The sequence below is a fragment of the Pan paniscus genome, chromosome 4 (assembly GCF_029289425.2).
Source record: "Pan paniscus chromosome 4, NHGRI_mPanPan1-v2.0_pri, whole genome shotgun sequence".
Lineage (NCBI taxonomy): Eukaryota > Metazoa > Chordata > Mammalia > Primates > Hominidae > Pan > Pan paniscus.
The window spans coordinates 21555440-21582896 of NC_073253.2; the positions used below are offsets into that span (position 1 = coordinate 21555440).

General features: G+C 34.9%; 1 protein-coding gene and 1 long non-coding RNA gene across 16 annotated transcripts in view; one reads left to right on the plus strand and one right to left on the minus strand.

The window, feature by feature from the left end:
• Positions 1-27457, plus strand: part of ARB2A (ARB2 cotranscriptional regulator A) — a 493453-nt gene that overhangs the window by 274087 nt on the left and 191909 nt on the right. For 14 of the 15 annotated variants that reach the window (XM_034959777.3, XM_063604384.1, XM_055112191.1 and 11 more), the window contains one exon: positions 12908-13027. In XM_034959777.3, the coding sequence (XP_034815668.1) occupies positions 12908-13027 (120 nt within the window). Of the gene's footprint in view, positions 1-12907; positions 13028-15310; positions 15967-27457 lie in introns of those variants that run through there. The other variant, XM_055112200.2, reaches the window with a different exon arrangement.
• Positions 17056-27457, minus strand: part of LOC117980231 (uncharacterized) — a 28500-nt gene continuing 18098 nt past the window's right edge. Inside the window, exons 2-4 of the long non-coding RNA XR_004671435.3 lie at positions 24346-24477; positions 20221-20362; positions 17056-19396 (exon numbers count right to left, since the gene is read on the minus strand). This is a non-coding gene — a long non-coding RNA (uncharacterized LOC117980231). The remainder of the gene's footprint in view (positions 19397-20220; positions 20363-24345; positions 24478-27457) is intronic.

The following is a 27457-nucleotide window of genomic DNA, read 5'->3' on the forward strand; positions in this document are numbered from 1 at the left end:
CATATGTTCTCACCTATAAGTGAGAGCTAAACAATGAGAACACGTGGACACAAAAAGGGCCTACTTGAGGGTGGAGTGGGAGGAGGGAGAGGATTTTTAAACATACCTATTGGGTACTATACTTATTGCCTAGGTGACTAAATAATCTGTACACCAAACCCCACAACATATAGTTTACCTATATAACGATCCTTTGCTTGTGTCTCTAAACCTAAAATAAAACTTAAAAAAAGATTGAGTGCTGCAAATAATATCTTGACACCTAAAAGGTAGAAACAAATTGATAGTCTCAAGGTATCTCCAGCTTATAGACTTTTTTTTGTCTATTTTCATTATGTTTAAAGTTGAATCTTGTGAAATTGCCATTTTTCAAGGTCCAAAATTTCTAATACTGGTAACTTATATGGTTCAATTTAATATTTTGGGACTGAATAATGTCCTTCAATTTTGAATATGTTTTTAGTATATGCATGTTATAGTGTTACTTTTATGCATCCAGTATACACCTAGTACTTTAATCATCATTAAATACAAATGCATACAATTTGTAAAAAAGCATACATTTAAAATATGCCAAAATGAAGAAAACATTTTAATCTAAATTATTTAATTGGATAAAATAAAATTACATCTCATGTGACAAGGTAAAATATGTTTTACATATAACTGTTCTTTTAGATGTTTTGTTCTATATTAATGCACAATTTATACTCAGTTAATATACAAAAGAGTTAAATAACAAAATCATCCAAAAGTTTAAAGCTTTAAAGCTAAAGCATAAAATTTCCTTGTGTGTGTCTTTCTGGATTAGAGCCATATCTGTGTTCCGTTTCTTCTGGAAGGATACTCCACTGGCCAATTGCTGAAAATAAGAATTTTCTTTTGGCCCGGCATGGTGGCTCACGCCTGTAATCCTAGCACTTTGGGAGGCCAAGGTGGGCGGATCATGAGGTCAGGAGATCGAGACCATCCTGGCTAACACGGTGAAACCCCATCTCTACTAAAAACACAAAAAATTAGCCGGGCGTGGTGGGGGGCGCCTGTGGTCCCAGCTACTCGGGAGGCTGAGGCAGGAGAATGGCGCAAACCTGGGAGGCGGAGTTTGCAGTGAGCAGAGATTGCACCACTGCACTCCAGCCTGGGCGACAGAGCGAGACTCCGTCAAAAAGAAAAAAAAAATTTTCTTTCATCTTATCCTTGTGGATTGGTTGAGTACAAGATGGTAACTTACATTTTTGCATCCTCCATCCAGCAGACTAGACTATCTACCTTCCATTTGGATTTTATTGAGCCATACTTTTCCCAGTGGAAAGCCTTAACTTTTTAGAAGAAAGAATTTCATTTTGTAAATTTTGTCATAAAACAGGTGTAGATTTTATATTAGTGTAATTTCTCCAGTTGATATCACCAATGTAAATAGCAAATCAGTGGCAATACTAAGGGCAGCTGGTAGAGTGTGAAGTGTGTGTGTGTGTATGTACACATACATACTTATATACATATTTATATGACGTGGACATAACTGAAATTAGTGACATAGGTATGTGCTGAAGTCACAAAGGTTAGATTTGATTATTAAAAGATATTTTGTTAATAGATATGATTACCAGTATAATCACAGAAAGATTTATATGAAGTAAAAAACCTTGAATTTTTGACTTTAAAATTGGACATTTAAAAAACCTTTACATCCATTAAATTTTCAGTTTACTTTTTCTAAAATCAATTGTAAGTTTAAAGTGTATATTATAGGAGTACTTACTTTTTATAACTTTGTAGCAACAGGTTAGCTGAAGAAAAATCTGTCAAATTTGGCAATGGTTCAGAAAATATGTGAACCTGTCACTGTAAGCAGTCTCAAAGGGAGAAATGCATTACAGGAGCTAATTAACCTTAGAAAATAATTACACAAATATGCAAATGTTGTTTAGATAATTCCATGTGCTATCAGCTCAGGTAGTCCATCATAAATGCAGACCTTGCAATGCCTAGGTAGTAGAATCTGGCATAGTTGATAAGGCTTTGGTTACTGCATCACTTCTGTTTGGCATTTAAGGATTAATGATGGCAAGAGTACATTAGGAAATTCCACCTGTATTCTGAATGTAGCAGAATTCTAGTGTAAATATCCTATGCACTCTGCCACCAGCAAATACTAATTAATGGATTTAGTTCTTTTCATGCACTTTGTACATTAGCATATTCTAAAATCATCGAGTTTAAATCAAGTTGCTCAATACAAAATGCACTCTAATGTGAAATTCATGGGGAAGCCTGTGGAATAGATTTAGTATGTTTGCATTTCTGTAATTGAAGCGTATTAGAAAGCCTTTCCTATTGAATCTGTTTAGTCTCAAAATACACTGCTGATAATATACACTCTCTGGATTGTAGTCACAATATATAAATATATAATGATTGTAGACACAATGTGGACTGTGGGTTGGAATGACACAAATTTGCGTTGGAATAGCGTCATCACATTTATAAAATTGGGATTTTAGTATGTATTATTAGTAATGTAATATTCCAGAAATACATATACATATATATTTAAAACTAATCTAAGTTTATTAATTTCTATGTTTAACATTTGTAGAAGGCTGCAAATATTTGGCAGAATTTGTTAAATCCAAAAATGATGGGAATCTAGCTTTCTTAAACACTGTATATAGTAAAAAGCCTTAATTTTGTGACAGCCTTGGGAAGTAACACATATGAAAGTTGAGTTTTTTATAACTAAGGCTTATCTCCCTTATATTTTGTTTTGTAAAGTAATATTTTGAATAAAACTATTTAATTGTGTGTCACTAGTCTTTCAGAAATCGAGTTCATATAACATCATTAGCCTTCTTGAAATGACCCAGTGTCACTGTCGTGCTTGTCAGTTATTGTGCTTTGAATATGGCACTGCCCTTAAGTTGCTCATAACAATACTTATGGTCTCACACTAGGTGCTACATGTGCTCTCCTAATTTTTCTGGTTTTCCCGTTTCTTCAGTTAGTAGCAAACTTTCAACTATCACTTATTACTCTTTCTTCTTCTTACCCTTAAACCTATTTGAAACAACCTTTCTCATTTGCTGGTTGGAAATGCTCAGTGGGTTCAGATGATATATTTGGTGTACACATGTTTTTGTGTCAAATGGGACCTAAACATTGTTTACTCATGGCCGTGAAGATGGCAGCAAAGACATTAGGGACTACCAAAGGTGGGAGAGAAGTAGGGGGCAAGGGTTAAAATACTAACTGTTGAATACTACACTCACTACCTGGATGATGGGATCATTCCTATCTCAAACCTCAGCACTATACAATATACTCATGTATCAAACTTGCACATGTACTCTCTGAATCTCAAATAAAAGTTAAAATTATTTTTAAAAAGATTCGAAGGTGTAAAAACCCTGCTCAGATGATAATTCGCCCTAAGAAGACATCAGTAATTACTAAGTGGTATTCTGATTTTCCTGTTGTTTGCTTGTTTAGTATAAAAAGCATGTACTTTGTAGAAATTCTGGCCATTCAGAAAAGTGTGAAGAAACTAAAAATAGAAAACTACTCATATTCCAACCATCAATAGACAGCTCAACTGCTTTTAGTGTTTTATTTGATTTATTCTTTTGAAAAGTCTTTTTCAGGCTTTTTTTATATGATAAAAATTACACTACATATCAGATAAGCTGCATGTATTATAAACTCATAGAATAGCTACATAATATTTCATTGAACAGATAAACTATTAGTTATATTTTCATTATTGGATACTTACGCTTTATCCAAAGTTTTGCTTTTATAAATGAGACAGTGATGAATATCTTTGACCACCAATCTTTTGCCACATTCCAGATTATTAGAAGCTGGATTCTTGAAATGAAGTTTAAATACTCATTTGTTTTCATTTTTGAAATGTACTCCAAAATATTTTGTCCACAGTATCATTGCCAATAACACTAGCATTGTTAATTATTGTCGAATGCCTGTAGCATGCCTTGTATTTATAGTTTGAATTAAAAAGATAATCTATTTTCAAGTTGGTTATATTCTAGAAGGAAGGAAAAGCGACTTGACATTAAACAAATAGAGTAGAGAAGAACCAATGAAATGGTATAGGATTCAAATTAAGCTACCATGGCTGATGGTAGAGCTGGCAGGTAATCCTGAGCCACCAATATTTTGCAGTTGTTTTAAACATAGGCATGATAATACATGTAAATAGTTATAAATACTTTATATATATTTCTTGTAAGACATTGTAGTAAATAACTAGTTCTATTTCTGCATGAGATTCTGACCTTCAGTTGACTTTCTGGCTCTTCCCCCTGGAAGCCTGATATAGTGGTGTGTTAGGTTGAGTTTCCCAGATAATAAATTTCGAAATGGAAGTTTACATGCAGGAAGATTGTTGAGGAGTCCTCTTGGGATCAGCACTTGTAGGGGAGTAAAAAAAAGTAGAATTGGACAGGAGTTGAACTGCAGTGTAGTCACAACAAAGCCCTCAGCTAACCCCATGGTAGTCTCTGGATCTGAGATGACTTTTCAAAGATGTTCTGCCGTAGGCAAGCGACCAGGGGTAGGACTGTAACCTTAAGCAAGGTTGCTTTTTGGCTAAGGGCAATTTCTAGAGAGTGCCTCACCTAAGGCCAGCACTCCCACAGCTAAGGAAATGAATGACTTATAACTGAAGGGATTCTGGGCAGCACATCATAGCATTCACTCTTAAGTGGATGGTGACTAGACAATATTGCCTGTGGTAGAAAATGACCCCTAATTGGTAAACTCCATCAGGATTAGTAGTAATCAGAACATGGTATACCATAGCTTTGATCTTCCCTAAGAGTAGTAACTCTTAGAATTGAGCATGTCTCTTATGGGATGGGATCCTGAAAGCCATACCTATGGAGTTATTGCAAAGATATTGGCTTCTGTGGGGTATAAGATTTTTAAGCCAGGATAACTCCTGCATCTGCTCAAGGTGAGCCTGATTCCCTCACTCCTAAGTTAACACGCCATATTCCAAAGATAGTAAATCCTCGGAGGTTCTGGGGGTTGCCACAAGAACTGCTGCAAGGCTCCCACTAAAAAGTAGTGTCTGGTGCTGCCCTGCTAGCAAGGTTGATTCCTTTTCTATATCTTTTTTAGTCAATGGATATCAAGTGTGGCCCAGAATAGTCTCATGAGTTTGATGGTTTAGTTGAGCCTATAAAAGACCCCCTTGTGGATATTGTAGACATTTTTCAGTTGGGTCTCACTTTTTAGAATGTTTGGTCTAAAGCTAAAATCTGTAATTTCAGCTTGACCTTAGTCAAGCTGAAGATATTTAAGTACTTGAAGCCCATGGAAACATGAAGTTTCTCTTTCCTACTGCTAACAGGCCATTAACAGATATTATCTCCATCGACTGTGGAGGAAAAGACTAAGCTGTAATACTATTCTCTGTAAGCAGTAGAAACAACTGTTGGTTCTTAGCTCCCTTTAGTCATGGATGGGCCTGGCCGGCACTTTCCCTCAAATCCTGTGACTCACAAAATTTTGCTCATTTTTCTTTTATGATGATTCATTCTATCCCTTTCTTTCCATTCACTCTGCTACCACCCTGAGGAGTATTATGGTCTTTATCATCTCACATATGTGGATTACTGAACTACTCCTTGCTTTTAGGCTTTGTGTAATCTGGGCTGCATTGCCTGTCTCATCCCAGACTGAGTTGCATGACTGAGTTTTGTCTAGGGCCTTCAGACTATTAATGTGTAATCCAGATTTGCCTGGAGCATAAGATCCCTGGAAATAGATAGTGAGAGGGGAAGCTAGAAAGATAGTTTTAGAGAAGATGTTGGCTAAAGAGTTCCGGTTACTTTGTAGGCAAAATCATTTCAGTAAATGACTTTTTTTTTTTAGCAGCGGAGTGGCTCGATCAGAGCAAGGCTTCAAAAAGATCGATCTGGCAACAGAGTAAAGGGAAAGACTAGAAAAAGGTTCCCCAAACCCCGGGTCACAGATGGGTACCAGTCCATGGCCTGTTAGGAACTGGGCTGAACAGGAGGTGAGCAGCAGGCAAGCAAGCCAAAGCTTCATCTGTATTTACAGCTGCTCCCCATTGCTCGCATTACCATCTGAGCTCCACCTCCTATCAGATCAGCTGCAGTATTAGATTCTTATAAAAGCATGAACCCTATTGTGAACTGTGCATGTGAGGGATCTAGGTTGTGCGCTCCTTATGAGAATCTAATGCCTGATGATCTGTCACTGTCTCTCATCACCCCCAGAGAGGACCACCTAGTTGCAGGAAAACAAGCTCAGAGCTCCCACTGATTCTAAATTATGGTTAGTTGTATAATTATGTCATTATATATTACAATAGAAATAAAGTGCACAATAAACGTAATGCACCTGAATCATCCCAAAATCATCCTCTCCACTCTGTCTGTGGAAAACTGTCTTCCACAAAACTGGTCCCTGATGTCAAAAAGGTTGGGGACTGCTGGACTAGAAAAATTGAGACTAAAGTCTGTTGTAAGAAAACCTAAACAGTGGTGGGACTGGAAAGAATGAGACAAATAGGATCCCAACAGTATACAGGAAGAATTAGTGACTGAGAAGACAGCAGGGAGAACCTCACTGAGGTCAGATAGTATGGATTTATAATGGCCCGTCAACCTTGGTTTCAGGACAGTCCAACAGGATCAGAGGAGGTAATACTCCTCACACACTACTGCTTCTGAAGTCTTTATGTGTTAATACCTCTAACTTATTAAAGGCCAGGATCATGGCATACTTATCATTCTTCCATCTCCACTTCCAGCACAGAGCTTAATGGGGACAGAGTTATCTAATTGTGTGTGTGTATATATATATATATATATATACACACACACATATATATACATATAAATATATATACACACACATATGTAATCCTGTCCATATATGGATTATTTAGGACCATCTCAGGTATTTAAGATGGTTAGTTATGCCAACCATCAATAGGTGGAAACTCTGGTAACTTTCCTATTTTGTTTTCATATTTCTTGCATTGTGAGCTATAACTAGGGTGATGAGGTGTTCAGTATTTTTCTGTATAGTTCCAATTTAGACCTGTTTTCCACTACAATTACTGATAATATCTTTCTTCACTCTCAAAAGTTTGAACAACAAATTGTATAGTCACTCCAGATATGTCTACAGAAAAGTGCTAAATATGTATGGTTAGTTTACATAATAACTATAAAGAACACACTTGTATAACTATCAAAGCAGACAAGAAATGGAATGCTGGCAGCCACTAAAAGTCAATTTCTTAGTCACAACTTCATTCCCTTCCTTAAAGTTAACCACTATCCTCATTTTTATGTTAACCATTTTCTTACTTTTTAAACTAATGAAAGATAAATTATCAAAGCCTAAAATCCCTATAAGGTTTTCCTTCCAACTGTTGTATTCATTCTTCTGTGTGGGTAATTTCATATTTATGTTACTAAGAAATGACTTTGGAAGTATGTTTGTATTTTAATATATGACTACAAGGTTGTAGGTAATCAGCCTGAAGATAAACGTTGTGGTTTTGTTATTCATTTATTACACTAAGATTTAATGAACAAGAAGACATAGTTCTTGGCCTCAAGAATTTGATAATCTAACTAGTAATTACAATACAGCTCCTCAGTGCAATAATAGGAAGCATGCACAAGATGATGTTAGAAGACATTACCTAATCCTTGGGAAAAATAGGGTTGACTTTCCAGAGGAAATGATATCTCATTTCAGTACTGAAGACAAGTAGGGAGTATGCAGTAGAAGGTGGTATGGGAAGTGAAGGCAGAGCACAAAGATCACTATCTGGACAAATGCAGTAACCCATAGGCAAGAAAAATAGGGCACAATTAGGTTACTTCGAGTTGCTCCCTACAACTGGAACACAGAGACTGTTCTGTGTGTCTTCTCAGGGGGAAAAGGGATGTGTTTGGGGTCAAGGTATTTTGTAGGGCAGTGGTGAAAGATATAGTTCAATACACAGTGCTAGATCATAAAGGGCCTTGAATGTCATACTGAGGAGTCTGAACTTTATAAACGGCCTTGAATGTCATATTAAGGAGTTTGAGGGCCAGGCGCAGTGGCTCATGCCTGTAATCCCAGCACTTTGGGAGGCCGGGGTGGGCAAATCACCTAAGGTCAGGAGTTCAAGACCAGCCAAGCCAACATGGTGAAACCCCATCTCTACTGAAAATACAAAAATTAGCCAGGTGTGGTGGCATGCACCTGTAACCCCAGCTACTTGGGAGGCTGAGGCAGGAAAATCACTTGAACCTGGGAAGCAGAGTTTGCAGTGAGCCAAGATTGCACCACCACACTCCTATGCAGGCAACAGAGCAGGACTCCGTCTCAAAAAATAAAAAAATAAATATAGGAGTTTGAACTTAATTCTGGGGACAGTGAGAAAATAGGAGGATTCTAAGCAGGGAGTGAGTAACTTGGCAACATGATCATATTTGCATTCTTGACAGGTTATTCTCACTACAGAATTAAAACATGTAAATGGTCAATCCTACAGGTCACTACTAGGCTAGGCTAGAGATTGTTGAAGCTAGGCTAGAGATTGTTGTGGTCATCCACTTGTGAAATGATGGTGGCTTGAGCTAAACCAGATTAAATGAAAGAAAAGTAGATGGATTTGAGAGACGGTGGCAGGATCAATAGAATTTTAGTGACTGATTATGTGAGGAATTTGGGAGAAAGAGAAATAACAGATGAAAATCACAAGCATTCTTATACACCAATAACAGACAAACGAGAGCCAAATCATGAGTGAACTCCCATTCACAATTGCTTCAAAGAGAATAAAATACCTAGCAATCCAACTTACAAGGGATGTGAAGGACCTCTTCAAGGAGAACTGCAAACCACTGCTCACTGAAATGAAAGAGGATACAAACAAATGGAAGAACATTCCATGCTCATGGGTAGGAAGAATCAATATCATGAAAGTGGCCATACTGCCCAAGGTAATTTATAGATTCAATGCCATCCCCATCAAGCTACCAATGACTTTCTTCACAGAGTTGGAAAAAAACTACTTTAAAGTTCATATGGAACCAAAAAAGAGCCCACATCGCCAAGTCAATCCTATGCCAAAAGAACAAAGCTGGAGGCATCACACTACCTGACTTCAAACTATACTACAAGGCTACAGTAACCGAAACATCATGGTACTGGTACCAAAACAGAGATCAATGGAACAGAACAGAGCCCTCAGAAATAACGCCGCATACCTACAACTATCTGATCTTTGACAAACCTGAGAAAAACAAGCAATGGGGAAAGGATTCCCTATTTAATAAATGGTGCTGGGAAAACTGGCTAGCCATATGTAGAAAGCTGAAACTGGATCCGTTCCTTACACCTTATACAAAAATTAATTCAAGATGGATTAAAGACTTAAATGTTAGACCTAAAACCATAAAAACCCTAGAAGAAAACCTAGGCATTACCATTCAGGACATAGGCATGGGCAAGGACTTCATGTCTAAAACACCAAAAGCAATGGCAACAAAAGCCAAAATCGACAAATGGGATCTAATTAAACTAAAGAGCTTCTGCACAGCAAAAGAAACTACCATCAGAGTCAACAGGCAACCTACAGAATGGAGGAAAAGTTTTGCAATCTACTCATCTGACAAAGGGCTAATATCCAGAATCTACAATGAACTCCAACAAATTTACAAGAAAAAAAAAAACCCCATCAAAAAGTGGGCAAAGGATATGAACAGACACTTCTCAAAAGAAGACATTTATGCAGCCAAAAGACACATGAAAAAATGCTCATCATCACTGGCCATCAGAGAAATGCAGATCAAAACCACAATGAGATACCATCTTACACCAGTTAAAATGGTGATCATTAAAAAGTCAGGAAACAACAGGTGCTGGAGAGGATGTGGAGAAATAGGAACACTTTTACACTGTTGGTGGGACTGTAAACTAGTTCAACCATTGTGGAAGTCAGTGTGGTGATCCCTCAGGGATCTAGAACTAGAAATACCATTTGACCCAGCCATCCCATTACTGGGTGTATACCCAAAGGATTATAAATCATGCTGCTATAAAGACACATGCACTTGTATGTTTATTGTGGCACTATTCACAATAGCAAAGACTTGGAACCAACCCAAATGTCCAACAATGATAGACCGGATTAAAAAAATGTGGCACATATACACCATGGAATACTATGCAGCCATAAAAAATGATGAGTTCATGTCCTTTGTAGGGACATGGATGAAGCTAGAAATCATCATTCTTAGCAAACTATCACAAGGACAAAAAACCAAACACCGCATGTTCTCACTCATAGTTGGGAATTGAACAATGAGAACACATGGACACAGGGAGGGGAACTTCACACTCTGGGGCCTGTTGTGGGGTGGGGGGATCGGGGAGGGATAGCATTAGGAGATATACCTAATGTTAAATGACGAGTTAATGAGTGCAGCACACCAACATGGCACATGTATTCATATGTAACAAACCTGCACATTGTGCACATGTACCCTAAAACTTAAAGTATAATAAAAAAAATTAAAAAAACATTTTAAAAGGAAAAAAGTTGACTCTCAGATTTCAGCTGGATATGGGGAGCTTAGACAGATTTGTAGAGGTTCTTACTACAGTGTTGGATTGGTTGAGTTTGACATGTCTGTGGTACATACAGAAGGAAATGACCATTAAATAGTTGGCTTTGAGGCTCTGGAGAGAAATTTAGGACAGATAGACATAGAGAGAACTAACTTCTAGATGGCAAGTGATGCCATGCATGTGGGGACCTTAATAATTTATTACAAAATTTCTAAAAAGGAAAATGTGATTGTGTGCATTGTCTAATATCCATGACATTCTTAGGAAATGAGTCTTTTAGTGTTCAAGCTTCTAAGAAATATTCATACAAAACATTTTCTTGAGGTTTCAGTTCTTCACAATTTGCTTTTTGATCAGTATTATTTCACATTTTAGTTTGTTTTTGTTTTTCACATTATCCAGGTTTTGGCTTTAACCACAATATGTCAGCCATAGAAATAAACAGCAAAATGAAGTTATTACATAACTTTTGCAACTTAAGTGACATACATTTATTTGGGTTTAGCAAGTTAGGAAAAATGTAAAAGGCCTAGGTTTATATATTTAGGTTTTTTTCCCAATTCCAAAAATCTGTATAGAAAATGCTTTTAGAAAAAAATGTATATATATATTTTGATAATTTCAACAGAAAATATTTATTATTCATTTTTCCTTATTTTTAGCTTACAGAGATACTTAAAATCTTATAAATAAAATAATTTAGATATATATATTAAATATTTTCACATCTAACTATGGGAATGTAAATACATTTTTTAGTATTACATTGTTTTATCAAAAGATCAGTATAACTTTCTGCTATATAATTCTAATGTGCTCACTGATTTTTGAAGAGCCTTCAAAAAGTTCATGGAAAATGCATATTATGAAAAATCCATGCATGGATTTCATTTTTATTGCACCAAAATAAACTCTTACTAACTTGCTATGACATGCCTGGAGAGGATCTCATTCAAGGCACTAAGAAATACAGGACATCAGTTTGAAAAGAGCACCTGTCAGAGCAACATGAATTCTGCTAAAATTGAAGCAAGAACAAGCATCAAATTTATAGTGAAGCTTGGGTGGAAGAATGGTAAAATCATTGATGCTTTTCAAAAAGTTTATGGGGACAGTCTCCCAAACAAATCAGTAGTTTACAAATGGCTAACTCATTTGAAGAACGGACAGAACATTGTTGAAGATGAAGCTCATAGCAGCTGACCATCTGCATCAATTTAGGAGAAAAAAAATTATCTTGTTTGTGCCCTAATTGATGAGATAAGTGATGAACAACAGAAACAATAGCTGACATATAGACATCTCAATTGATTCCACCTACACAATTCTGACTGAAAAATTTAAGGTGAAAAAACTTTGCACTCAATGTCTACCAAAACTGTTGCACCCAGATCAGCTGCAGACAAGAACAGATATTTCAATTGACATTTTTAACAATTTGGATCAAAATAAACATTTCTTTGAAGAATTACAACGGGAGATGAAACATGGCTTTACCAGTACAATCCTGAAGACAAAGCACAATCAAAGCAATGGCTACCAAGAGATGGAAGTGGTCCAGTCAAAACAAAATCTGACTGGTCAAGATCAAAGGTTCTGGCAACAGTTTGGGGGGATGCCCAAGGCATTTTGCTTACTGACTTTCTAGAGGGCCAAAGAACAATAGCATCTGTTTATTATGAAAGTGTTTTGAGAAATTTAGCGAAAGCTTTAGCAGAAAAATGCCTGGGAAAGCTTCATCAGAGAGTTCTCAACCACAAGAATATCCTGCTCATTCCTCTCATCAAACAAGGGTAATTTTGCAGGAGTTTCTCTGGGAAATCATTAGGCATCCACGTTGCAGTCCTGATTTGGCTCCTTCTGACTTGTAGTTTTCTAATCTTAAAAAATGTTTAAGGGCATCACTTTTCTTCAGTTAATAATGTAAAAAAGACTGCATTGACCTGGTTAAATTACCAGGACCCGGAGTTCTTTAGGAGCGTACTAAAAGGCATGTATCACCACTTACAAAAGTTTCTTGACCTTCATGAAATGTTCAGAAATAAAGTGTTTTTTTAAATTTTTATCTTTTAATTCTATTTTTTTACAAACTTTTTGAAGTCCTCTCATATTCTCTAATTTGAATTTTCAATGTAGTTCTTTTATATTATTTTTATTTTGAATGAGCTATAACCATTGTATTTCATATGCTGTGTATACAAGCATATAATTTAATTGTTGTTTGCTATGATAATAATTAGGTATAATATGTAATATATGACATTTGTTTCCCTTATAGGAAAATGGTTCTCCTGAAGAACATGCAGTCTATGTTTGGGATCATTTCATAGCTCAGGCTGCTGCTGAGAATGTGTTTTTCGTTGCTCACAGCTATGGAGGACTTGCTTTTGTTGAACTGGTAAGTGCTTATTTCACTCTCTGTACTTCCAGTCTCCTTGTAGGTTTATCCCCTCTCCTTTCTTTCTGTTGGTATCAATACTCTTTAAGTTATGTTATAAAGAAGGAAAATAACATATTTTGAGTAAATAATTTTATGATGTTTGAAAATAGTTTATTAATTTACTTATTTATTTTATTACTATTATTATTATTTTTTGAGACAGAGTCTCTGTCGCCAGGCTAGAGGGCAGTGGCACCATCTCAGCTCGCTGCAACCTCTGACTCCCTGGTTCAGGCTATTCTCCTGCCTCAGCCTCCCAAGTAGCTGGGACTACAGGCATGCACCACCATGCTCAGCTAATTTTTATATTTTTAGTAGAGACGGGGTTTCACCATGTTGGCCAGGATGTTCTCAATCTCCTGACCTCGTGATCCGCCTGCCTCAGCCTACTACTTTATTTTATGGTGACAGAGCTTTTTAGTGCTAACCAGAAAGCTTTTTGCCTGTTCCTTATTTACATATTAGTTTTTAATTTCTACATTATGGTGCCAGTTTCCATACATTTCATGATATTTATTGTTTCTGCTTTATGTATACACCATTGAGTCTTATGTTATCTATAAAGTGTTTAAAATTTCAAGAGACATTTTGAATACTTGAGAATATTTTGATAGTCTTTAACTGACTTGTACTTGATACTTGATCAGAATTTTATATAATTAGTATTAAAACTACAAGAAAGCTTCCATTAATCTGCTTCTAACTAGAATGCATTGCTTGGTCATAGAAATCTTCATATTTAAAAATAATTTGATTCTTGGAGTTAAGATTATGTGTACATGATAGAAAAAAATTACCAAATTTCTGAATTCTGTCTGTTTTAGATGCAATATTACAATATCACAATCATGGGCCAGCATGGTTAATGTGATATAATCAATTCTAATAATGGATTAATGAAGAATTCATGGGATCTGTCCATAATCTCTTATGTTACAGGAAGTTACCAATCCTACCATAAAATAGTTAATTTGATAAAAGTGCAGTTGATCATTTTAAATCCAAATAGATCTAAGTGGACATTGAACCAGAGACACAATATTGATTGCCTAATTTTTATGTTTCTAGACTTTGGCATGTTTTTCTCTGACATGGAAATTGAATATATTTCCGTGACCTTTTCAACCACCCTATGTCTTATTGCTTACCCACTTGATTTAGTTATAAAACTGGTAGTGACATCTGAGAATATTTTAGCTGACTTAACTCTACAAGTGCTTCTGCTGTCTTAAGATCAATAAATCGTTAAGTTAAATCATTTATTTTCTAAATTTATTTCAGTTTTTAGGGATTATTTTCAACTAATTTTAACTATGCTGAATTAATTTATTTATTTTGATATCTTAAGATAGCTCTTTAGCACACTACTATGATGTACTTTTTAAAATATGAATGTTGTTTTTCAAATAATTCCTTTCAATCCCTATAGATATAAATATATAGCTATATAGATATATATATCTCTATATCTCCATAGATATAGATTATATATAGCTTATTTTTTCTTTGTAAGCTGTTAAATTACTTAAAGCATGAAATTTCTTGACTTGTAGAGTGACTTAAAATATGTCTGAAAGTCTGCAAGGCTAATCAAATTTTAGAGTTCTATAAAACATAAATTCCCATTTTTTAACTTTAAGACAGTTTACGAAAACCTTTACACACCAAACTTAAAATTTACATTCCTTTTGGACAGTTTTTACAATGAACTGAAGATGCCAGAGTTAACAGATGACCAGTGTGTCAGTCCTATTTTGCCCGTCCTGCTTGTCACACACTGGTGGATATTTCTCCACTTTTGTTCCACTTTAATATAAAGCACACAGATGTTTCAGAACAAGACTTGACTTCTGACCTTGAGGCTATTAGGGTCAGGGTCCTCAGGGCCTGTGAAATTATCACAAGCTGAGCTAAAGTTTTTCTCCATCACAGGAAGTAACCAGTAAGTAAGAAGTTAAAAAGGAGCTTTGTCAGAGAGACAAGATGGTCTCAGTAAGGGTCAGCTTCTGTAGTCTGCTGTCTCTGCAGGAGGCACATGCATGGGAGGAGGAATATAATATAACCACTGGCACATCACATATCTGTCAGGCAACGCCAGGGCTGAGAAGTCTATTTAATGTAATATACGTTGTTTAGGTTCTAAAGTATTAATGGCAATTATCTCATCTTCTTTTTTTTTTTTTTTTTTTTTTTTTGCTACTTTTTGTGAAATAACTTTGATTTGGGGGTATGTAATGGAAGCATACGGATGGTGGCAAATGAATAAAGACTGGTTCCTGACCTCATACAATGGATTCCTTTAAGCAAATAACATTGTACCCTGATGAATTTTACATTATTTTTCGACAAATTTGATTAATATGTTTAGGTCCACTGTGTTTTTGTTTGAAAGGCTTTCTAAAATATAGTATTGTTAAAGAAATAATAAACATTGAAATGTTTTTAGATCCTTTGCTTTTGCCTAAAACTGAAAAAAAATGTTATTCAGTTTTAGGCAAAAGCAGATTTAAAAACTCATGGTGTTAAAATATTGACAAATAGGCATTTTTTCAGGACTTTTCAACATTAACTGTACTGTATGAATTGTTTTACTTTCATTCAAAATTTTAATATTAACTTAACAAGCAAGTAAATTGTCAAGATTAATATGTAAATCTTAAATTATGATTTGGTTTTTTGTCCCAGTAGTGCATTACACATGTCAGACAGTAAATCCTTTGGATTTCAGTCATTTAAATTGTCATAAAATTTTACTTTTGATTAAAGATGACACACACACATACACACACACACACATTTCTTAGGGAACAGTCTTAGTTTGTAGCGTCATGTTTGAATGCATGGAAATCGTTTTTCTACCACTGTCATACAAGTTCACATTCTTCGTTATGTCATGAATTTCAAAAAAAAATTGTTTTAAATGTAAATTGTAGCAAGTACAGTTTCACCAGTAAATGCAATTACTTATGCTTTAATATTTTGCTAATTGTTGTTTTCGAAAAGTGAGAACATAATTTACTATTATATCCTATCTTAAAATGTTGTATTTATCCTGAAGAATATCTTATAATCAGAGATTTTTTTCAAAACCAATATTCATTTTATGGTAGTAAATCTTAGAACTTGATTAGATCTAACCTCATTAAAAAACAGTATACGTTTTACTATAATAAGAAGAAACATGATATTAAAAATATGCTATTAACTGCTTTTACTCTCACCATATGGTAACAACTCAGGTTTCCAATTCTCTGAACTCTCTGTGTTCCTAGTAAAAATAAATTTTGATAAGACAACCCTATTGATTGTAGGATTTAGTCATTAAAGACAAAAGGAAAGAACTGTTTCATCTCATGAATTGATAATGAACTTTTAAAAGTAATATATCTGCCTCTGTTATCTTTTCTGTATACTTAAAATAATGCCAATATGTAAAGTTACAGTTATTAAACCATCATTTACAAAGCCTGAAATTTCTTACAAATTTTACTTTACACATAATAGAATTATTAACCATAATTAGAATGCATTTACCAAATTCATCTGGAAAGAAATCTACAAATAATGCAACTTACTTTTGCCTTATACTAGTTGTAAAAAATTCAGGCTCATTTTTTGAAAATTAACTGTCATTTTAAAACAATGCAGTTTTTGACCTTCTTCATCATCTTTTTCTCCAGCTACTATGATGAAGTGATTTCATCACTTTTATTGTTGGCCATTTCAGAGTGTTTTGCTCTTATCTTTCCAGGCGATCAGTTTGGCCAAATCAAGTAACCTTAAATTTTTTATTTAATTTGGAAATTAACAGGGTTTATCAATGCCCAGTTATTGATCTCAGCACACCTTACCTTCCCTGTTTGCAGTGCTCAATATATCAATTTGAATGGAAATCTCTTTGCTTAGCCAAAACAACAGTGTTCATATGTTTTTATAAAACATGTTAAGTAATTTTAGTAAATATATTTCATTAGTTTATTGAATCATCTCAACTGATACAAATTTTGTGTGTTTTTATTACTTTTATTTCCTTTTCCATGTTATTATTAGTATATTCCCAACCATCATTAAAAAATCACTTAGAAATGTGTGAAAACAGCTCCTTTTGAAAGTGTATCGCTACCCACTTTTGATTTTGGTTTCTCCATGCTTGTCAGCACTTGATTGGCACCTCACTTGCATGTGAATTAAGGAATGAAGGGAACTCTATTTTCCTGCCATTGTTCCATGCTGGGCTCCCTGGCCTCCAGGCAGCCTAAGCTGCCCTTCAGCAGCTGATAGAGGACTGGTTTTGGACATAGCTGCATGAGGACACTCAACCTCTCTCTACTCTCAGCAGATTTTTTTAAATTGCCTGGAGCATGATTTGGATTTACACTGAAGAGAAAATGGAACTAAAATAATTAGTCTTTTACATCAGCTAACTGTGACCTTAAAGAAGTGTCATTTATATTTTGTCCATGAGGAACAAAGTAAATTGGATATTGGTAAGATATCTGCATAATGTGATCAATGAGAACTGCTAAAAGTTGGGCTGCTGGGAGTCAAAAATTGAGGGAAGTTAAAATAAGGGAAGTAAGCAAGAAAAACTGAATCATAATGGTATCCAGATAACTCAGGCCAAAAATACTCTTACAAACTTACTTTAAAAATCTAGGTAATTCAGTAAAAATAAATTGCCATTTGTAATATAACTTCAAGATACATACTAATTAGTTTTGTTAAAGTTATCTTTTATGTCCAGTCTCATTTTGCCCAAATGATCTAGAAATATCTTGAGGATAAAGAGGCTAATACTGCTCTTATCCCAAGTTTGAAAATAATGTATATTACAACAACATGAGTAGTCTTAAATATCTGCACAGTTAGTTGACTAACATATAGAGTTTAAACCTTAACTCTTTTACTAACTAAATTTATTAATTCTCCCTACTCTCCATTTAAATATTGACTGATTTGGGAATTCTACCTAATCAGTTACTCCACATTAGACAGTATTACTTTTTTCGTTCAGGTGTAAGACTTTTATAGGCTCCTTGTTGCTGGCATGCCCAGCTCTCAGTCTGACTGAAAAGATTGCTTCTGTATGACACACCCTTGTAGGTATAGTCTTTTCAATAAAATAAGAAAATGACTAAACTAAATTATAATATAACTAAATTATCATCATAATAATATCCTTACAATGTTATATGGCAGTCTATGAAATAAGTCTAGAAAACTTTCCATTTCATCCCCAATCGGTTCAGCTTCACCTTTTATTTAATAATTAGCTTACGTTCGCTTGTTTGCATTTTTAAAACTTTAATTTCTGAGATAAATTTTACATACTTTTATCAAGATATAATGGAGATTTATTAAGCTTTATTGAAATATGACTTACATGCCATAAAATTCATCCTTTAAATAAAATATACAGTTCAAAGTCTTTTTGCATATTTGCAGACTTGTACAACTATCATTACTATCTAATTTTACAACATTTTTATCACCCCAAAAGAAATTCCATACCCATTACCCATTTCTCCCCATACTTACAATCCTGCCAGCAGTGTATGAGGGTTCCACTTTCTGCACATCCTCATCAGCACTTATTATTATCTGTCTTTTTTTATATTAGCTATCCTAGTGGGTGTGAAGTGGCATCTCACTGTAGTTTTTTTTTTTTCTTTTTCATTTCTCTGATGAATAATGATGTTGAGCCTCTTTTTATGTGCTGTTGGCCATTTGTATTTTTTGGAGAAATGTCTACTCAAATCCTTTGCTCAATTTTAATTGGGTTATCATTTTTATTTTTGATTTTTCATAGGTCTTTATATATTGGTACAAATCTCTTATTGATAAATGATTGTGAAAATTTTCTCCCATTCTCTGGATGACTAAGTCACTGTCTTGATGATTTCCTCCAAAGTACAGAAGTTTTAATTTTGATGAAGTCCAATTTATCTAGTTTTTGTTTTTGTCATTTAAGCTAGTTTTTGTGTATTGTGTGAGGTAAGGGTCCAATTTAATTCTTTTGAATATGGATATTTAGTTAATCCCAGCACCACTTATTGAAAAATACTCTTCTTTCTTCTTTGATTTGTCTTAGCACCCTTGTCAAAATCCATAGACTATAAATGTAAGGGTTTGCTTCTGGACTGTATTTTATTCCATATATATGCCTGTCTTCATACCAGTACCACACTGACTTGATTACTGTAGCTTTGTGGTAAGTTTGGAAATCAGGGAGTAGATCCTCCAACTTTGTTCATTCTGTTTCAAGATGATTTTGGCTGTTCTAGGTCTTCCTTTTCCATATGAATTTTAGGACTGATTTGTTAATTTCTGCAAAAATAAAAAAGCAGAGATTTGTATTGGGATTGATTAAATAGGTTAATTTGGGGAGTGTTGCCATCTTGACAATCTTAAGTCTTCTAATCCGTGACAATGTGCTTTCTTTCCGTTTATTTAGGTCTTCTTTCAAAAATGCTTTGTTGTTTTCAGTGTACAAGTCTTAAGCTTCTTCTCTTAAATTTATTTCTAAGTATTTGATTATTTTTGCAGCTATTCTAACTGAAATTGTTTATTTTATTTTCATATTCAGTACTAGTAGATAGAGACATGATTTATTTTTATATGTTAGTCTTGTATTTTGCAACCTTGCTGAATTCACTATTTTTAGTTCTAATCAGTGTGTGTGTGTGTGTGTGTGTGTGTGTTTGTGTGTATTCCTTAGGAGTTTTCATATTCAAGATCATATCATTCGTGAATACAGATAGTTTTACTTCTTTCTTTTCAATCTGGATGCATGTTTATCTAATTAATTTATATATTTTTGGTTTTTTGCCAAATTCCCCTGGCTAGAACCTCTAGTACAAGGTTGAATAAAGGTGGCTAGCATGGACATCCTTGTCTTGTTCCTGATCTTAAGAGGAAATTGTTCGGTATTTCATCATTAAGTATGATATTAGTTGTGATTGTTTTCATTCCTGATAGGTTATTTCCCTTAAGAACCTAGTGTGCTCCTTAATGTTTATATCCTTTTATATCCTTCATGCACACCAAGATTCTATTGTTTGGAAGGCTGCTGAAGTGGAGAAAAATTTCACTAATCTTTAATAAGGATCTTTTTGTAGAATAAAGGACCCATATTACTCCATTGGAATTACCTTTGGAAGAGGTTTTTCTTAGTGTCCACATAGTAGATGAGCTGCATTCAGGTCCTACTGCCTTCCCTGCATTGTTTGTAGCTGAGAGATTGGTCACTCTGTCTCCTGATTCCACAAAGACTGCTAGGAAACCAAGGATTGCCTGGCAAAATTAGCACAATAACAAGTTAAGGGGAACTCAAAGGAATTGACATATTAATTTGTTAAATATAAATCATTACATAAGAAATATTTCTTTTTTCCATTGGTATTATAAAAGATCTTAATGATAGATTTTGTATTTTACTGCAAATATGAGACTATGATTGACTATTGTAAGCCTTTTATAAGAAGGAATGTAGAAAAACACATTTCAGTTGATAATAGGGCTGTTTTTACTGTTCTTGTAACCTTAAAATGATCATTCATTGTAAGCCCTCTCCCAAATAAAATTCCCAGGCACAGTGCACCTCAGACATCTCAAATTGGAAAGGACTTCTAGGGGACAAAAATAATTCACAATCAAAGCTATTTAACTTTTAAAAGTTAGGATCCAATCGTTATTAAATAATTTATTCAAGTTAACTCAGAGGAGCCAGGTGGATTTAGACTCAAAGCATAGTTGATCTTTGTTAAGGGAAGGCTTGAGGGAACAAGAGTGGAAGCCAGATTTGAGTAAAGATCTTATTACTAGAGTTCAGGATAGTTTCAGGAGGAGCTACTTCAGCTGTAGAGGTTGGCTTTAGAGGCAATAGAAGGTGAGCTCTCACCAGGGAGTTATATCAGAGTATGGTAAGCTCAGGTTTGAATCAGGAAGTACAATCTAGTTGTGGGGAACAGAAAATCAAGGCAATGGGTAATGACCGAGCAAACAAAATCTAGTAATTGGTTTTAAGAGTGCCTATTTTCCTTCACCATATCCCACCTCACTCCTTTATAGGAAATGAAGGAGAAAAAATAAACAGGATCCAGTACCAGGGGGAGGATTCACAAGGTAAAAGGTTTAAGGCTTCACTCATTGCCTGGGAGTTTCAAAATGGGATCTTTCTCAGGGAAAGAAATAAGCTATTATCATAGGCATAAAAATCAGAAGGATTGTGAACAAATCAAGGCAGAAGTCTGATTATGTGGCTTAGATTAGAATGGAATAAGTAGAATACTGCATTCTGAGGACATGTAAGATAACTCTGGACTGGTCTTTGGTACCCTGGTTATCTGGTTTCTGTGGCAATAAAGGAAATGTAGAGGAAGGACTATCATTTTTCCTTGTCTTATGGCCAAATGTTCACTATGGGTCTAACACCTTCTTTGGTCTCAGAGTAACAAAGTGATACTCTTCTAGGTCTCTGTAATTTTAACTTTCAGAGTTGGAGATTTTTAACCCCTACATGTATATCAATTGTTCTCACTTCATATTTTCTGTTACAGGTTTTTAACACTTCTATTGAATGAATTTAGCTTACAATAAAGCCACCAGAACCACAAAAGTTTGACTTTGTGGATTGAAAGTGTTTCTTGGCTGGACCTTGAGGCTCATGCCTGTAATCCCAATTCTTTGGGAGGCTGAGGCAGGAGGATTGCTTGAGGCCAGGAGTTTGAGACCACCCAGGGCAACATAGGAAGACCTCGTTTGTACAAAAATTTTTTTAAAAAAATTACCCAGGCATGGTGGCACATGCCTGTAGTCCCAACTATTCAGGAGGCTGAGGCAGGAGGATTGCATGAACCCAGGAGTTTGAAACTGCAGTGAGCTATGATCACACCACCACACTCCAGCCTGGGCAACACAGCAAGACTGTCTCCAAAAACAAGCAAACCAAAAAAGTGTTTTCTTGGAGTTAAGATTGAATATTATGCCCTCAAGGCAAGAAATGTTTCCAAAAATTGTTATTAAAGATAATTACTGATTCAGTTGAACATACCCACTCCATACAAGTACTGGGGAAATATTAGAACACATGGTCTCTGGCCTCAAGAAGGTTTTAGTCTAAATAGGAAACATTTTTAAACAAAGAGAATAATATAGGGGATATTTGTGAAGTGGGATAATAGCTAAGAGGTCATTATGTTAAGGTCCACAGTATAAAGATCCATACAGTAAATTTGTCTTAGAGGTAAGTACTAGGAAAAATCATTTGTATAGATTAACTGATACGTTCTTTTTGTTAGAAAATAATAGCTATGTAATACATTTTTGCCTTTATCTCCCAGAAACCCAGAGCTATGGTTAGTTTTCCATTTCAGTAATTTATTCTCAGCCTCAGTCTCCTATTCATTATCCTAATACATAGTTATCTTTTGCTTGATGCAACCTTAGAATTCTTTTTTTAACTGGTAGAAAATAAATAACAAATGTATTATTTTCATTGGTTTATGCCATGCTGCCTAGCCTGGCTGGACATACAATGAGTATATACTCAAGAAATAGTTGTTGATTGTAGATTTATTTATAAATGAATTATCAGGACCAGATCTCAAATGGTGCTATGTTGGGTCCAAATGAAGAAAGTAAGGCCTGAGCCACAAGATAGAGAAAAAAGATGGACAAGAGAACAAAATTGATCATTTAAGTTGAAAAACAGGGACATTGAGAGTCAGTCTCACTGAGTGCACAGAAGGTACAGTCTGTGGCCCTGAAATTTTGAACACTTAGAAGCGCTGTTAATGGAAATTGATTAGGAATTCAACTGAGAACATACTGAAATCTCTAATCAAAGAAACTAGCAGAACCTTATTTGAACCCCAAATTTCAGTTATGTTTTCTGTGATTAAGTTGAATAAGGTAAGGCTCATACCCTCTAGAAATTAGTTTGCTTATTTAAGTATTTATTCATTATCTTGGTCATTTTGGGCTCCTATAACAAAAATATTATAGAGTATGTGGCTTATACAACAAACATTTGTTCTCACAGTTCAGGAGGCTAGGAAACCCAAAATAAAAGTACCAGCAGATCCAGGCTCTAGTGAGGGCATACTTCCTGTCTTGTAGACAGTTGCCTTCCCACAGTCCCATCTTCTTTCCCTGTAGGTCAAACTGACAGTTTTCCTGCTGGGATATTTGATTAAGTTTGTGGTTCACGCCATACTAATCTCCTTATCAAATGTTTGTTCAGCCACATCCTTAGTGCTCTCTTCAGAACATCCTTTCTCTTTTGTTCAATATGGATAGGCTGAGAATTTCCAAAATCTATAAGCTCTCTATCCTTTTTTCTTAATAATTTCTTGCTCATTTCTCTCTTCTTACATTTTCACTATAAGCAATCAAGAGGAACCAAGCTGCTCCTCTAACACTTTACTTAGAAATCTCCTCAGCTAAATATTCAATTTTATTGTCACAAGTTCTACCTTCTAGAAAACACTAGAACACACAATTCAGCCAAGTTCTTTGCCACTTTATCTCAAGGATTACCTTTTCTCCATTGTCTGGTAACATGTTTCTCATTTTCATCTGAGACCTCATCAGAATTGACTTTAAGGTACGTATGTCTACCAATGATATAACAAAAATGCCATAGACAGGTGGCTTAAACAACATTTATTTCTCTGAGTTCTGGAGACTGAGAAGTCCTAAATAAGGGTGTTAACATGGTTGGGATTCATTGAGGGCCTTCTTGGTTTGCCTATAGCCATGTTCTCATTGTGTCCTCACATGGCAGAAAGAGTGAGAGAAAGCTCTAGTCTCTTCCTCTTCTTATAAGGACACTAACCCCATCTTGGGGGTTCCATCCTCATGGCCTCTTCTAAATCTAATTACCTCCTAAGATTAGTGTATTCAGATTTCTTCTTAGTTTTTCCATACCTTATATGAATTTTTCTCATGAAGAAGAAGCTTGTTAAAGAGCATTAGAATACAAATAAAAATTGCTATTCAGTATTTTAGTGACAATTTTATAATTGAGTCAGATGATTTAAATGGATATGTAGGCACAAATAGGCATATTAAACTTCTAATATTTGTGCCTAAATAGGCATATTAAACTTCTAATATGCCTATTTGTGCCTAAATTTCCAGAAGTCTCAATATCTAACTTCTATTTTCTCCAAATTTCCATACTGCATTCACCAGACAACTGCATTAGAAGAAAAACTTTATATTTATCTTTCTGTGCTGGGCAGAAAGATAAAACACACTCAACTTTCTCCTACCGTAGAAATCCCCAGTCTTGACTCCTTTCCAGTTGGGATTCTTTATAAGTATAAATGTTGATTTTCTAAAGGTTTCTAGTAGCCTGTCTGCCGACAACAAAGAAAACTCGACTTTCTCCATCAAATGATGCCCTGTAAATTGTGAAAATAAAATAATGTGAGATCAGTGGCCTATATATTACCATTGTGTTACTGCTCAGTTTATCTCAGGAAAAAATTCCTGTTCCAATTATCATTGATAGTGTAATGAAAGTTTCTACCACTGTTCTAGGCTCAGCCTCAAATTTTCAGGTTTGCTTCCTATTACACATTGTAGGGCATCTATCCAAATATTAAACATATTTATATTATGTCTACATATTAAATATGTAGTAATATATTAGATATCTTTAGTATATTGTAAACTTTAACGTCTGGTAGCATGTGTGTTTACTCTAAGATCTCACAGTAGATTCTCAGAACAGATACCTTCATATCCAATTACTGTGTTAAGAGTTCTGCCTCACTCTCATAGAATTCTGTCATTGCTATCAGTATGAATACATGTAATCTGTCAGCCAGCCATGATGGCCTAAGACATGACTGGGTCAAGAACAGTTCTAAAAAATTCATAGTAGTGTCTTTAAGGATAAACTTTTAAAATAGAACTAGGATTTATGAGTCTCTTGCGAATCAGAAGGCAGTGGCATCATCCTTATGCTGATCATCAGCATCTCTCATGCTTAAATGATAATGCACTGGGCACTATCCTAAGCAATTTGTATACTTTATCTCATTTAATCCTCATAACACTTTTATGAGATACTGTTATCCCCATTTTACAGATGAGAAACATGAAATACATAGTTTTCCCGTTAAAAGTATGACCTCACTTTGTAACAGTTAGGTTTTTGTTTTCCTTCTCATCAAGTACCTGTGAAAAATAAATAAATAGTGTATTGTACTAATTGTAGTGACTTTTAACCCTCAGACAACCTCCCGGTTTTTCACGTATTTCAGGGTTCAATTCTACATTTCTCTGTTGAGTTATATGATGATTTAGTTTTTATTCTCTCTTTATTGCTTATTCTTTTTGTGCCTTCCAACTAAGGCTTTCAATTTTAATCGATTTTTCATTACTCAAACTAGTGAAGGGGAAATAAGGTGTGGAAAATGTAAAATTAGACAGTCTCCAAATCATTTATATTTAAATTTTGAATATATTTTGATGTGGTGCTCTGGAAATTTAGTTTAAGCAGGAAAATTGAAAACACTTGATGAGGATCTGGAAAGTAGATGAGTTTCGTTGGCCAAACCCCTGGTTGGCTCTTTTTTGTGGCTCATTCCATGCTGCAAAGAGACAGCTGTCTTCTAATACCAACTAAATCGAGTTGACCTTTTATATCTCGCTGGAACAGTCTCTGCTATCAGCATTTGCTCCTTCATATTATCCATATCCATAAGTTACACCTGGAAGTAATAGCTATGTAGAATAGCACCTACCAAGTACCAGGCATTGTTTTAAGTGCTTTACAAATATTAACTCATGTAGCCCTTATAACAACCCTGTGATGTAACTACATTATTATCCTCAGTTTACATATGAGGAAACTAACCTCAGTTGCATATGAGGAAACTAACCCACAGAAATATTAAGTAACTTACTTAAGATCACACAACTAGCTAGTGAGGGAGCCAGAATTGAAACCCAGGCTTTCTGGCTCCAAAGTCCATGCTCATAACCACCATGCTATACTGTCACTCAAAAAAAAGAGCACTAGATTAGGCAGGATTCCTGTACATTTGGTCATTAAATATTATTTATGCCAGGTACAGTGGCTCATGCCTTTAATCCCAGCTCTTTGGGAGGCTGAGGTGAAAGGATCAGTTCAGCCCAGGAGTTCAAGACTAGCCAGCCCCGAAAACATAGTAAGACCCCATCTCTACAAAAAAATTTTTTTAAATAGCTGGATATTATGATGCATGCCTGTAGTCTCAGCTACTCAAGAAGCTGAGGTGGGAGGATTGCTTGAGCCTAGGAGCTCAAGGATACAGTGAGCCGTGGTTGGACCACTGTACTCTATCCTGGATGACAGAGCCAGACCCTGTCTCCAAAAGCAAAACAAAACCAAACCATTATTTAGCAAGGCATTGTACAACCTAAGTTTAACTCTATCAAGTAGGTATGATGAGCCTTGTTTGACAGATAGAAAGATTGAGGAATCTATGGAAGGTTGCACAAAGGGCACAATTAGTCCAAGTCAGCCTAGTCTCAGAACCAATCAATTTACCCATGACACACACTTCATTCTAATTGGGTTTTAAAAAAAAACGAAACCTACACAACGAAAATTTGTAATAAATTTAGGATATTTTTAATTGGTGAGGGAACTCTTCATTTAAAGAAATTTTGCCTTTTTATTTGTAAAGCACAAAATTCTTTGGCAGGCTAAACAACATACCTGATACCTACCTTTTAAATTGAAAATGTGCTTTTAAAAGCAAGAAGCACACATTGTACAATTGATCTCAAAAAATACAGAATTTCATTACTCAATGCTTATCACAATGTCCGTACATATCAAATATTAGATGATAATATTCTAAAATTGTTTTTCTTTTATTTTTTCCCATATATTGGAGAAAATATAATGATTTAAATATTTTAACAAGACGTGAAACCATAGTTGCTTGGTCTTTTGTATTTTACTTACTGTAAATTAGAGTTTACATTTCACTGTGAATACCAGACAACTCAAAATTCCTATATTTGAAATTAAAATAGGAAAAAGGGAAACATTTGAGTCCCTATAATTAACCTGCTACTTCATGCCTTTATGATTTATTATAAGCACTTCATCTGATACCTAATACTTGAAAAGCTATAAAAGAGTATTATATTACTTTGATTTTTTTTATCTCTATGCTTTCCCCACATAAAATAGTAAAGTTTTTTTAAAGCTTTGAGTCTAAGAGGATCAAATGAATGATGTGTTTAGTTATGCCTTAGGGAAGAAATCTTACTAGGTTAAACTGAAACTTAAAATCTTACCAATGTAGAAAGCACTAGAAATGTTACAAATAAAAAGTGAGCTTTGTTTATCCTACATAGTTTCTTTTTAAAAATATTTTA